Below are 14464 nucleotides of genomic sequence, written 5' to 3' on the forward strand. Positions count from 1 at the left end.
GAGCTTATGTTTCCAGTTCTTAAATATTCACACTATACATAGTGAAGTTTCCAGGTGTTCCTAGTTCAAATAAGCTGGTTTCACATTTTTCTCTCATTGTATGGGTTAGTTCCTTAAACTGAGGTGAGCATCTACTTTAGATAAGTAAAGCAATGCCATGCATACTAGTTCTTTTATAGTATTTTATTTAAGTAACTTATGTGCATCCTGTAAAAAGGCTTAATTCAATACTATATGAAAAAAATCTGCTTGTCCTCTGAATGGCTTGTATAAGCTACTGCTTTTATTGAAACTTGTGAAGAATCTTCTCTGTATAAGTGAGATATATGCAAGCATGATTTTCTAAAAGTTTTTTTTTTTTTTTATCTAAACTTTCTTTGCAGTGGTTTGGTGACCTCGTGACTCCAGTTTGGTGGGAGGATGTGTGGTTGAAAGAGGGTTTTGCTCACTATTTTGAATTTATCGGGACAGACTACCTCTACCCAGGATGGAACATGGTATGTGTGTTTTATTTCATTTTTACTGAAACTCTACAGCAAGGTTTCTTTCCTGGTGTACTCCTGCTTCTGTTATAGACAGGGACTGCTGAAAAATAAGAAATGATGCATGAAAGTATCAGATGTCCAATAAAGCAAACTCACAAGGTGTGAAATAATTTGAAAGCATTCCAAAAGTGTAATCTGCAATTTATTACAAAAGAAGTAAGGTCATGTCTATCATAACCCAGTGTTAAAATAACTACTGTCTCTTTGCTGAAAAACATTTTGGATTACAGCTGTTATGATTTAACATGGACTGTTTAGGAAAATAGACAGAACATTGAATTTAATCCAGATCAAAAATGTAACAGAGACGTTTGGTTAAAACATACTGTGAACTTGAAAATATGTTTTCTTAGAGTATTCTGTTCTTTTCTCTCTAAGTTTACCCTTATTGTTGTATGGGTAATCTTGTTTATATATGCTTCTTGTGCAGTTCAAATTCGTTGTAGTATTTTAATATTTTGTTGTAGGTGTAAGTTTAGATTTATAATTGCAGTAGGAAAATTTATAATTGAAGTAGGAAAACAAATCTTCATCTGAACTGACATCTGTCTTATATAGGTAAACTTACTTGGTTCACCTGGCTTTGGTTGTATTAAAACTCATTCTCTTAATCTTTATGAAAAACACATCCTGAATTACAATGTAATCATTCTAATTATGAATGCAATAGAATCTGGCAGTCCTTTATGATATTAGCATAGTGAAATGTTGTAGATGACAATGTTTATACACTGAATTTTATCTTCAAATCATCCATCATTTGTTCTTCACATAATCAGTTCAACAAATGTGGAATAACTTTGTTTTAGAAGTCATTTGGAATATAGAATGCTTGCTTGAGATTTCTGTGGAATGAATATAATATTCAGTGTTATGCAAATGACATGCCCATCATGTGAACTCCTCATATCTTAGCAGAATACAGGCAAAACAAATGGATTGAACAAGGTATGACTGTTAAGCTTGGAAATTAGACACATGCTGCATAAATTAGAATTAGCTGAAGTAATATGTCTGTGCCTGGAAAAATACTGTTCTGTCAGTTTTTTCCCCTATATTAAAAAGAAGGTAGAAATAAACTTTTCATAAACATTTGGTTAATAATAATTAGAAATAATTAGAAAAATGGTTGTAAGATGAAACACTTGTTGAGTTAAACATTTAAATATGCTGCATTCTTTTGCAGACTACTGTAGAAATCAATATTCTGACTTTTCAGCCTTATACAGATTGTAAGAAGAGAAAACAAAAGCTACTGTAACTGGAATTTGGCTTGCTGGATATTGTTGTAATTGATATAAAAGAGCATTTCCTGTTTAGATCATAGAGACATTTATTAAGTTGGACAAACAAAAAATGAGCCTTTATAAAATGAAAAGCTGTTCCAAACAACTTAGATTTTTTTTCAAAAATGAAGGATACAAGCTTCATGGATCAGTAGTAAAATCAAGAACTACAAATCTTATTTTCTATAATGTTGGTTAAACAGACCATATTCCAACATTCTCGTTGGTGTTTTGTCAGCAGAAATAAAAATAAAAGATACTGTGGTGTATGATGATAGAGCTCTTTGTTTCAAGAAAATGGAGTGTGCTATGCCAAAATCCTCTTTCTTTCTAAAGAATGGGAAAAGTTAGTTTATTTCTTTGTCTTGCAGTTTTGAAATTTTACCCTTGGAACTTTCTTTAAGAAGTCCATAATCTAAAATGTCAAATTGAGTTTCATTTCAGTTTATTAGAGAATATTTGTCATATTTTCACAGAAGTCTGCAAGCAGATTCCTGGAAAAGGGCTTTTGTTTAGAAATGCAACCTGGACAGTATGGGTATATCTGAAACAAATATATGCAGCTTCCTATCTAAATTGTAGGAGGTTTATTGGCTTCTACTGTTGAAATGACATAAGCTCCTAATATTTTGCTACTTCTTGTCTAGAGATGCTACTCTTTAGTGAAGCTATGTATTTTTTGCAGTGTGCATTTTCTGTGGAATTCATAGATTTGGTATCGTTTTCTTCTCTACATTCTTTAGCTTGCTTAAACATTTCTTCCTCTTCTAATTTTTTTGATCTCATCAGTTTTCCCTCAGTTGTTCCATTAACTCTTCTTTAACCAGAGGATAGATGATTAGAAAACAGGATTACCAAAACTGCCACAGGACATGAACTATTATACCTTATTGAGTCTTCCAGAAAGTTTAGTTTCTTGTTTTGTTCACAAGGTATTTATGTAGTTCACTGGGATGTGTAAACTTAATGAGAAAGGAAGTCCAATTTTTAATAAACTCTGTCCATTCTTATACTGTGTTAAAATTTTGGGTAAACAGTTTCAAGAACAGAATGAGAAGAATCATTCTGACAGAGACTTCTGTTATCTGTTGCAGTTAATGTAAGGTTCATCAGAACTCTCCTGAAGAAGTGGACAAAGTTTTGCTAGTTTCAAAACAGAAAGGTGAGCTTTCATGATCTCACCATTGGTTTTAATGTCCTTTTTAAATTAAAATTGAAGTTAATTCAGGTCAAAGCTAGAAAGTCTCACTTAATTCCCTCAGCTAAAAATTAAGGCCCTGCATGTTACTTTTTACTTCTTGAAGGTGAAGCTACCTTTGATTTTCTAAGAGATATATTGCTACTGGCTACTCATTAGGCATTTACAATAGTCTTCCCATTTTAGCCTTTTACCTTGCCTATACCCCAAATTAAGTGTTTTTTGAAATTTTTATTCTGAGCTGTTTCAAAATCTTATTCTGAAATCTCATTCTTCAAGGACTTTGAATTTTAAAGCTTTTTTTTTTGTGTGTTGTCAAGACTGTTTTATAAAGAAAGTTTATGCTGCAAGCAGTTTTCCCCAAAGATCAGAGAATATTGCTTAATCATGTGTTCTCCAATTAACCATATGTATGCAAGTGCCTTGTCTGTTGCTGTTTCATGACTTTGAAATTCAGAGATGAGGTTTCTGTATTAGCAGCGTACCATATAAAGTTTTGGTTATCTCTTCATGCCATAAAAAGGAGCAGCAACTGAATATAATTTCTTGAGATGTGAGATCCTCTGACTGGTACAATAAAGGAAATCCTGCCTTTGTGAAGGGTTTTTTTTGCTCTTTTTTTTTAGGATCAGAAAAAGGAGAAAATTAAATTGAAAAATTACGTACTGCTAATTTGCTCTTCATAGCCCTGTCATTTCTCATCCACCTTACTCCTTTCAGAGGCCCAACATCAACTATATATTCCTTCTTTCTCTCTGCTTGTTTCTGGTGTTAAACTCCTTTGTATATGGCTGTGTAAGGGAAGGAATTCAACAGAGACTTTCAGATCCATGAATTTATTGATTGATCTTTTTGCTCCTTATTTACTAGTGGAAGGAACCATCATGTTTGTCCTTGAAAGTCTCTGGCACAGGGTTAGGTATTGAGGACTATGACAGCAGGAATTACTGACATGTAATTTTCCCTTTCATCCATCAAATGAGTGTCAAATACTCTAGCAGTCAGTACCTTGTTTGATGCTGAGAAAGCACTTCACAGAGCCTCACTGCCTTCCCCCCAGCCTCCCCCCCCCCTTTTTTTTTTTATTATTATTAAATGAAAGTTGGCTTTGGTGAAAACTTTATTGGATAAGTCAAGGTGTAGTACATCTGTGATTACTTTGAATCCTCTTCCTTCTTTGTCAGTTGAAATTCTGGGATAGGTGGCTCTGTTATTATTACAGGCAGCTGAAAATAATAATGATGATGTTACATATCAACATTTCTGTTTTTAAAATGCAAGAAATTACCTGTGCCTGGAAAGTTAATAGAAAGCTGTTTAACTAAACTTCATTACATTAAGCACTTTGAATGTCGTGGAACACTCTGCCCAAATCCTTGATAAATGATCCTAATTTCTTCTTATTGACAGGACTGAAGTAATAAAAGTGAATATTGCCGTTAAACACATGCTTATCTTTAATGTGCTTTGATTTACATTGCATTTTATATGCTCTGGCAAGGTGCATTAGTTGGAATTCTTGACTTTAAATAGTTATATTCTTAACATTTAGAGATCAGACAAATGAATATCAACATTTAGATGACACATTTATTCAAGAGGTTGAGTATAGTTTTGGAGAATGTCAATGCTTCTTCTTTCTTCATGTCATCATAGGCTCACCTTCAGAAAGCAGTTGAAATTGCATTATTATGAAAGCTTTTCAGTCATATGATTTTCATTCTTTTGAGTTCAGGGTTTGTATTAATATTTCAGAACGAAACTTCACTGAACTTGCTGAATTTCACATAATTTTGATTTTTTAAAGCAATTTGTTATCAGTAATTTGAGAAAGAATGTTTGTGACAACTTTTGACTTCCGTATAGGAGGAAGATCAAGGCATGGACTCAATTTAGGGCAACCCTAGTGAAAGAAAGAGACACACTTCAGGAAATATAGTTGCTGTGGGAAGTTCAGTGGATAAGTAATTAGATGTGTAATGAGAGGCATCCTTACTGAAAGACTGCTTTTTGCATTTTCATGTGTTGCGAATGTGCACTCATTTGTTTTAACATTGTGTGCAACATGCAGTTACTTGAAACATGAACTTTTGGTGTTTCTGCAAAACATGTTTGGTGCCCTCGAAGCTCAGCTTGCTGAGCCTCATCACTTTCAGGATGGTAACATCTAGGCATGCAAATGTTAGAGCACCTGAAAAATACTCTAAATAGTAATTGCATCTGCCAGTTGTAGCTGGAAGTTGCCTCAGTGTAACTAAAACATATCTCAAAGTGACTTTATTTAGATACTTACTGCTTCTTAAGCATGAGAAGATTTTTCTCTACAGGTTCTCTCAGTGGATGCATTGGAAGACAAACTTTGTACCTTGTTGCCTAACTTCTAAAAATGTTTTGGAGACAAAGATATGAAGATAAAGTAGATCTGTGTTAATCTCTTATTTTTGTTTAACTCTTATTTCTTTGAAGGCAATTACATACAAGATAGCAAAGCAGATTCTTTGAGTGAAAGAGTAAAAGTAGTTTTCCATAAGGCATTTTGGGGAAGTAGAGGATGTTTCCTTTCATAATGTTTACTGTTTTGTACCGTGTCCTTTGTTTCTGTAGGTCCATATTTGGCAAATTGAGTCTGGTATACAACCAAATGAAAGTTACACTTGAAAAACAGAGCGATGACAGGAAACTGCAGTTGAAGTAGCTTGTGAAACTACACAAAAACTCCTAGGTGATCTATCACTTGGTATATCACCTGGGGGGTCATGATTATCTGGTTTGGCATTTCATTCAAAAGAATATACATTTCAAATTCTCTCTCCTGATATAAGAGAGTTATGGAGGTAGACATGGGAATCGTGACATATTCATAGTTGATAAAAGTAGAATCTGCTGCAGGCCTCCTTCAACAAACTATGCACATAATTGAGGCACACATGCAGAGATATAAATTAAAAAAGTTGTCTGTAATCTTCTCAAAATACAGTTGGGAGGAGAAAGAGAGAAAAATATTGTGTTCATTTGCAAGTACTCAGGAGATATCCTACACTATGACAGTGTGGTGTTTTTAAATATACAGATGGGAAGGACTTTATTTTGGCCCCCATTGGATCTTTTCTGGCCTTAAGGTATTTTTCTTTTTTTTTTGAACCTGTGGTTTCCTCACGGATTATATTCCCTTGCAGTTTATTAAGCTTCACCCTAAAATGTACTGTAGTTGAACTGCAACTTTCTGGTATTGTGTATGCTAGAATTCTTTGATTGCTTTCAAAATCTGCCCTTATTTCTTTTTCCCTAGGGTGTGCTTTCCCTATAAACTGAAGTACCGCATATTGCAAATGCTGATTTTTGTCAGGCACGAGAGATCACTCATCTCCTTTGTATTGCTGATGGCTAGTAAAATTTGGATAAGATATTTCCAGCAAGTTTGTCAGAGAAATCATTTGCAGGTTTGCACACCAATATTAAGCTTTATTCATGTAGATTTCTCAGTCCATGAACCATTTGAATGGCAGTCCCAGAAGAAAGGCAGTGCCTTTAATATTGAGGCCTTTGATCTCTTCTGAGTACTAATTATCAGTTTTGGCTTTTATTGTGTCATTCCTTTTGTTTCACTCTTGGATGTTTTCTTATCTTTTTTATTTTATTTTATTTTATTTTATTTTATTTTAATTATTTTCCCTGCTATTTTATATTAATTTTTAGAAATTATGTACTAAAAAGAATTACATTATTGTCATGCTAACTAACTTGCACATTATGTCTCAATATGGTATCTCAGTCTCTTTCCATTACATCATTGTTAACCTATTACATGTAAAACATTTTTATTGGCTCTTGAAGATACAGTCTTTTGTGCCAAAAAATGTTATTTCACAAGTTATTTCTTTCCATTTAGAGATAGACTATTTGAATGGTGGTCAGCATGTTGGAGGGTAATACACAGGGTGACCACAGCCTTTCCATAAAGCTTCCTCCCTGTAACATAATGAAAACAAAACAGAACAAGAGGGCTTTTACATGGTCAGCTGGTTTCTTATTCCTCCTTCTTATTGCTACGGAATGATTTATAGAACCACATTTAAAAATCTACAGATTATTTCCATTGTGTGAAAGAATTGCTATAGCTACTATAGCAATATATAGTTTCTGAACCTGTTATCCATATAATTTTCACCCATAACAGTGAAATTTGAATATTCATATTGTTTAAAAGTTGGCTAAGGAAGGAAAAACTCAGAGAAGGACCAGGCATTTCAAGACAACCATGTACCAAACAGAGAAAGTCTTACCAGCCAAGAGTACAAGTAATTGCTGTGAAGAGACACATGTGAATCTACTGACCACTGGTGTTTGGGCAAAAATCTGAACATGTAAATGTTCAAAAGGCATGCTGATCTGATAAAAATACTCCAGTCTCTTCATCTGGAAGTACAAGAAGGAAAGCAACAGAAAGTAATCAGCATCTCTTTTCTTTCTTAATGCAAGAAAACCTGCCCTTCCAGAATTGACTACCTTCAGATCCAGGAAGGTGTCAAGGAGAAGAAAAGAGGCTGGATGCCAAGTAGGAAGATAAAAAATAGAGTAGCTTCCTGCTTGTCTTTAACGAAAGGCATAGGTTTGAGTGGAAGCATTTCTGCCCTTATTTCAGTCTTATTTCAGAATAGGCTTCTGCTGTCATTGTACCAACTCTTGCTCGGTGCACTGCCTTGCGCTTATATACAGCTACTAACAGTTTCCAGACAAAACCCCAGAGACTTATCTGAAGCCTCCTTTTCTTTACAGGAGAATCACAGTCTTTGGCTTCTCTCTTGCAGCTGAACTCCCTTGGAGGAGAGTGATCTTCAACAACATTTTGTAATTGTTTCATGTTAGCTGCAAACCTGTCACTTACCAGGTTGACAGCTCACTGCCCTCATTAAATGCATTCCAAAATTGATTTTCTTTTCTCTGCTATGTGTTTCTTTAGTCCGGTAGATATCATGCTAAATCAGATCAATTCCAGTGTACTGCATCAGGTAAAATTACTAGGGAATAAAAGGCCCCTCTTCTATCATTATAAGCAATTTGGTCACATGTGTTGCCTTTTTCCCCTTAATGTTCGACTATGACTCTAATAGCTGAAGTGGTGTTTCTTCAACAAAATAATTAAGGCGGTTTTAGTTTCTTTCTGCCGTTCAGTTTTCTGTTGTCTCTTCAAGCTGAATGCCTGCTCTCAACTGGGAAACTCTTCTCTCAGTATCTCCCTGGAGTTTTGCAGATACTAGAGTCTCCTTTTGAAATCTACTCTCAGAGGCTGTATATTGAAGGGAAAAGATGGGAATACTTTGGAAATTCTTTTGTTTAAAAGAAATCAGCTTTATAGCTCAAAAGCCACCTTAATTCTCACTGAAGTAAGTGCAAACGTGTTTGAAGACATAGTAGATATTCCTGTTGTATGTCAATGTTATGGTCTGCCATAAATTTTAAGGAAAACTTTCCAGTTATGGTAACTTGAGTGAAGTGTGATGAATCTAAAATGCTCTTTTCCTGCTCATCAAAGGCTAATATAAGGAAAAAAAAAACAACACAACAGAAAACCATAGTATAGCCTTTGTTTTTTAATATTTTTAATATTCTTTATAGCTTCACTTTATGGTGTTCATTTTCTTGATTCTGTATTATATACTTTAAGTATTCCTGTGTAATTAACAAATATCCTTTTGATGAGTAAATTCTGAACAGCAACAATCCACTCCCACACCTGTTCATTAACTGTGATATTCAGACATGAATTTTGGAGGCAGATCTATACCTATGTGTGTTTATACCTGTATGAGTTACATATTGTACTTCTGATGAAATAGGTTTTCTGCTACTAATAGAGAACGTGACTGAGATGTAACCAAAGCATCTGCAATCCTTTCTACCTCAGTAGTTTTCCCCTGAATGGGACTGTCATAATACTTGTTTCCCTATGCTTCTTGTTTTCCCATAAAAAAGGACAGTTACTAACTGTGCATGCCTGAGAAAATTTGGTAACGAACAATAATATGAACAAGACATTACTTTTCCCTTCACAAACCTTACCTCATGCAGCCAGCTGAGAACACTAAATGTGTGTTGGGTAATTGGCTTCCCTGCATCCCATGTTTTTAATTGCCTGAATATACAATCAACTCAAGGTACATTTCTTGTGCTCTAATGAATTTTAACGTAGAGGTTTATTTCCAGATGGATCAGCATTGAAACAGCTCTTCAGCTTCTTATAAATATGATTTAAATTAACACATTGATACCAAAACCTTACCACCCAAGAAATTAAATATAGAATTTATTACGTAATTGTGTGACTAGTTTATCTGTGGACATCAAAATAGCTTTTGGGAAAAAAAAAATGTACCACTCTCTAGAGTACACTATGGCACTAGAGGAGCATTAATGCAGGAAATATTGTACTTACATAAAGTTTGAGATATGTCATTTCAGGGGGAAAAAAATCTTCCATAATTTTTAATTTACTCTTTGCATTTATTTGTGACTTGAAAACTGAGGAAATGAAGCTCTTCTTTCCTGACACAGCATGTTGGAGTAGAGACATCTATATGAATGCAATATGAGGACATTTTACAGCATGTCATTTCTCAACTGAAAAAGTCACATCTACTTGTACTCTAAGAGTGAACGCGCCACAGTTCATAGAGTATATCTGAACATTTAATTAATGTTGCTGCCAGAGTAAAGATGCAGCAGTTTTGACATACCTCTGCAATCCATATTTATAGAGGATATAGGAATGAATTAGTAGTATGTTAGATATTGTTTGGGTTTGCGCCTGCCTCTGGTGAAGCTGTGACTTTGGCTATGTCATTTGACTTCTACACGTAGCGGTAGTCTCACTTGTAAAGAGACATAATAGTGGTTTTCTCTGGATGGAGATTATGAAATAAAGGAGATAATGTTTGTAGAGCAAATGAACTCATGTGGAGAAATGATTTCTTTACAGAATTTAAGAAAGATGATGCAGATATTTGCTGTGACACTTTGGGCTCTGTTCATCGTTCTATCCAGTGTTGACCTGCTCTGTGAATTTGATTTTAAGAGTCAAGTGACTTAAACCTTACTATGCCTTTGATCTACACAATAAAGCAATAATGATTATATTTACTCATCTTTGTCAAAAGTGTTTGTACCTGTGTATGCAGTGAGCTCCCTGAGTGCTAATCTGTAGCATCCATAGGTTTTTGTGATTGAAGACTATACCACTTTCTTCTTTGTCCCCAGCCTGAGTAACTGGATGTGAATAGTTATGATAATCAGAATTGCAGTTTACAATATAATGTAGCTAAATAAATATATCTAATGTAGATACATTTTGACTCACTTAATAATAGTCTGTAATATTTCAACTAACTTATTTCAGCAAATGATCTCGAGTCAGAGGGGTCTCTGATGCTACAGTTAGTTCCTGTCTGTTCTATAGAACTGTTCAAGATTTTAAGATGTAATAGTGGCTTACATTCAGACCAGAAGGTCACGTTTTAGTTAACTGTCATATAGAGGCTGCCTCTGGTAACTGTGCATCATTTCTACATTATTGTAAATGTGTATGTGATATTATTGCTTATGCTGTATTTCAGGAAAAGCAGAGATTTCTGACAGATGTTCTACATGAAGTGATGTTGCTGGATGGTTTGACCAGTTCGCATCCAGTATCCCAGGAGGTGCAGCAAGCCACAGACATTGACAGGGTGTTTGACTGGATTGCATATAAAAAGGTGGGACTAATTAAACTTATCTATTTCTATGAGATTTGTCAGTAGCTATTAGGAGATTATGTTCTGTCTGTAGAACAAATGCTCAGGAATACATTCATAATTGTTACTAGGTGGTAAACTTTAATTTGTGTGGAATATGTTTGTGACATACTACAGCATGTCACTACAGTAATTTTATCCCATGACATTCAACAGAGCAGTGTTAATGTTCTTTTACTTACTATTCATTTTGTGGCAGCGTCTGAAAAGTGTTAAATGCTTTAAAAAGCAAAAGGATACATAGTCTTTACCCTATTGAAACTCTTAATAAGATTTCTCAAGTACTGAATTTAATATTTCCTCCCCCCCCCCCTTTTTTTTTTTTTGACGTATGAGATGTTTTTTTCTATCAACCAATGAAAACTCAGGTCATTGCAGAAGAGTGAGAGCAGAGGAATGGAATTCTGCTGTGGAGGACTATGTATTAATTCAGGCAATTTCAAATTGTATTTTGGTGATAGGAATGATTCAACTAACTTTGGGACTTCTATGGAAGAGTGGGAGAGATGTACAATTCCACCTTCTCCATCCTATGATAGGGCTTGCTGTTAGCCTATGACCCAAAAACTGGAGGTTTCCATCACACCACATGATGATTCTCTGGTGTGGTGTGGTGTCCAATACTGTGCTTTAGTTTCATGACTAAATGTGCTTGATGCATGATGCAGATGCTGTTTCCTGCAGCTTTCCACTAGGAAGGTTGTACTGGATCTCTCTGCTCCAGACAATAAGTCTTTTGACTGTTACCCTTGTACTGGATAATATTTTCCTTCTGCACCATTAGCTGCCTAGTATCAGACTGTAACAAGACAGCTGCAGCATAGCACTGACTTGCCTGCTGAGCTTCCAGTTTATCTAGCAGATATTTAGGGCTAAAAGAGAGTATATTCTCTCTTGCAGTCACCAGTTATTCCCATCAGCAACAAATTCAAGATGTTTGTCTTCTGTTAGAGGTTCTTATTCCTTTAGGGGTGGACAGATGAGAGCATCTGTGTATAAATGTTTAATAGATATAGAATGTAATATTTGAACATAAAATGCCTATGAAAATACTCTAAAATACTGGAGTAGATCAAGAGCCCAAATAACATTTTCAAAAAATTTTTAGCTGCCTTTGAAAATATTATTCTCAGTTAATTAATTGATAATAAACAGCAGGTTTTTGATTATTGAAGTGTTCTCATTGTTTAAATATTTTAATCATGTTTGCTGGTGATAGCTGAACCTCAGCTGATTCAAAGGTTTATCTCACATCAGTATCCTAATATCTCAAGCTAATGATTTTTTTCTAATTAATATGATAATAGTAATATCACACAGTACACTGTAATACTTAGCACTAATCTTTTCATCATTTGAACATTTTACAAACACAAAGAATTTTTTATTTACATTGAAATGATAAATAGGACTCTAAAACACATCTGTATACTATTAGCTATTTTATATATGCCAATAGGATCACTGTGGTTTGTCTGTGAATTAGAGTACAATCTGCATATTGTATCTGTCTGTTTATTTAGAGGTTCATTTTTACTGTAACAGTGGCCATGCTCAGTGGATTAAGGCAGCATCTCCAGTCAGCTTCTCTGGTGGTTGGCTCTCTTAGAGCCCTGAGTGATGTCGAGTGAGTTCATATCAGGGCCCGTCCCTGTAAATTTTAACTCATTTATCTGATCTAGCAATCCGACCTGAGAAATGGCAATGAAAGAATTTACTTTTGTGCTTTCTTAGGCAGGGAGACTAAAACACAGACACTTTCACCCATAAATTCTTTGTTTGCTGTCTAATAAGTTATCCATCTGCCTTTCTGTCAAGCCATTCATCCTTTTGTTTTGAATACAGTCTTTCATCAGAAGAAACTTTACCAGTGACTTCATAGCTGCTTTTTTCCCTGTTTCTGTACTTTCCTCTAAGCTTCTGTTTCCTTCTGAGAATAAATTAGAACAAACTGAAAGTTTTGTAGGTCTTGCATTCTTTTTTCATTTCTATGTAATCTTGTATGCAAGCATGCACAACTTGCACTTAAAATCAATTCGCTTGTTGATGAAATGAACTCTTTTATGAGATAGCTAGAACTTTTGCCTATCCTTCTAGCTCTCTAATCTCTGCCAATATCAATACTGTGACGAATAGTATGTTAATAAAATCCAAAATGTACCTCATCGGGTGTTTGTTCAAATATTTTCCAGTGCCTCAAAGCCCTCCTTACACAGTGAGCCCTGAGCAAGGGATGTTATTGCTGGTATTTCATGGATGGCTTTTTAGTTGACTGCTGACTTATTTTTAAAATTAGTGAAAAATACCAAGTTCTTGAGAATTTGTTGCTTTTGACTCTAGTAAACTTTTGGTCAGGACCATTAGTGAGGTCTTTTCTACTGTCTTTATTAAAATGTTAATTTTTAAACAGTATATTTTCCCTACTTTTTTTTTTTTTTTTTTTTTTTGTTCTCTTTTTATTTTTATTCAAAATATCCACCTGATATTCCCTGGGACCTTAGGTTGTCCATGGGATCTCTTTTCTCCATAGTATCTTCTATCTGAAATAGAAATCGTGAAACTTTCTCCCATTTCATTTTTGTGCAGTGAAATGACAGACATAGATTGTCATTGTCGTTTCATTATCTTTTCTGTCATCAATGTGGCATAAATCAATTAGAAACCATTAAAATGCCTGTGTCTGCTAGACACTTAGCTGTCATTACTCTTCCTATACATTTCAGAGGTAACCACTGAAACTGTGATATTTAAATGCCTTGGAGCTGAATATACTTTTCATTTCCACTTTCTTGTCCCCAGTGGTTGCATGTGTTAAAAGGTTCATGACTAAACCCCCGAAAAATGGTATTCAGATAATCCCATTAGCAGAGTGAAACAAGCAGCACACAGTATTTCCACTTATGCTGTTGACAGTGGTGCTTGCCTCTTTCGAAAGCCAAACACTATCATAGCAGTCCTTCACATAAGAGCATGGCATGTCATCCTCCACTAAGGCCACAAATGTGTAGAAATGAACAAGAAGCCATGATAGTACATTAATAAGCAAACAATAGTGGTAGATGATTCAAGGCTCTCAGCTCACATGAGAGAGCGGATATATTTTCCTAGTGCAGCTAGAAGTAAGAGTGTCCTCCCACAATGACAGGAAAAGTGGTTATATCCCAAGTGCAGCAGGAAATATAGCCTGTTGAACACAAGTGTGGATCTGAGAATTATTAAATCAAGGCAAAAAGCGTGACAGCCTTTCCACACCAGAAATAACTGACAGCAGGAATCAGCCCTGGAGAGCTATATCAACAGAGGAGAGAGTGCAGCAAGGATAACATGAGGAACAAAAATCAGCAAGGAAGAACCAGCTGTAATGAAACAGAGAAACAAGACAGCTGCATAACAGAGGGAACAACCAGACCCAGAACAGTGTTAGAGAGATATCCCAGATAGAAGTAAAGAAGTCATACTGTACATGAGCAGTCACAGCCAGATAAGAGAAGAGATGAAAGGGCACCAAAGACAGTGTAGAGAGTTAGATAATATCTGACGTTGTTTCCATCATGCTTCTGAATGTTTTGAAGTGTGCTGGTAGCTGATTCTGGTAGCAATCAGAGGAGGCAAGTCCAGTAGGCTGGAGTGTAGTTATCAAAGTGTACT

General features: G+C 35.1%; 1 protein-coding gene across 1 annotated transcript in view; it reads left to right on the forward strand.

Annotated features, from left to right (window-relative positions):
• TRHDE (thyrotropin releasing hormone degrading enzyme) overlaps positions 1-14464 on the forward strand; it is a 208174-nt gene that overhangs the window by 89523 nt on the left and 104187 nt on the right. Inside the window, exons 5-6 of the mRNA XM_031589702.2 lie at positions 384-497; positions 10640-10777. Coding sequence (XP_031445562.2) covers positions 384-497; positions 10640-10777 — 252 coding nt within the window. The remainder of the gene's footprint in view (positions 1-383; positions 498-10639; positions 10778-14464) is intronic.

This window comes from Phasianus colchicus, chromosome 1 (assembly GCF_987193195.1).
Source record: "Phasianus colchicus chromosome 1, bPhaCol1.hap1.1, whole genome shotgun sequence".
Lineage (NCBI taxonomy): Eukaryota > Metazoa > Chordata > Aves > Galliformes > Phasianidae > Phasianus > Phasianus colchicus.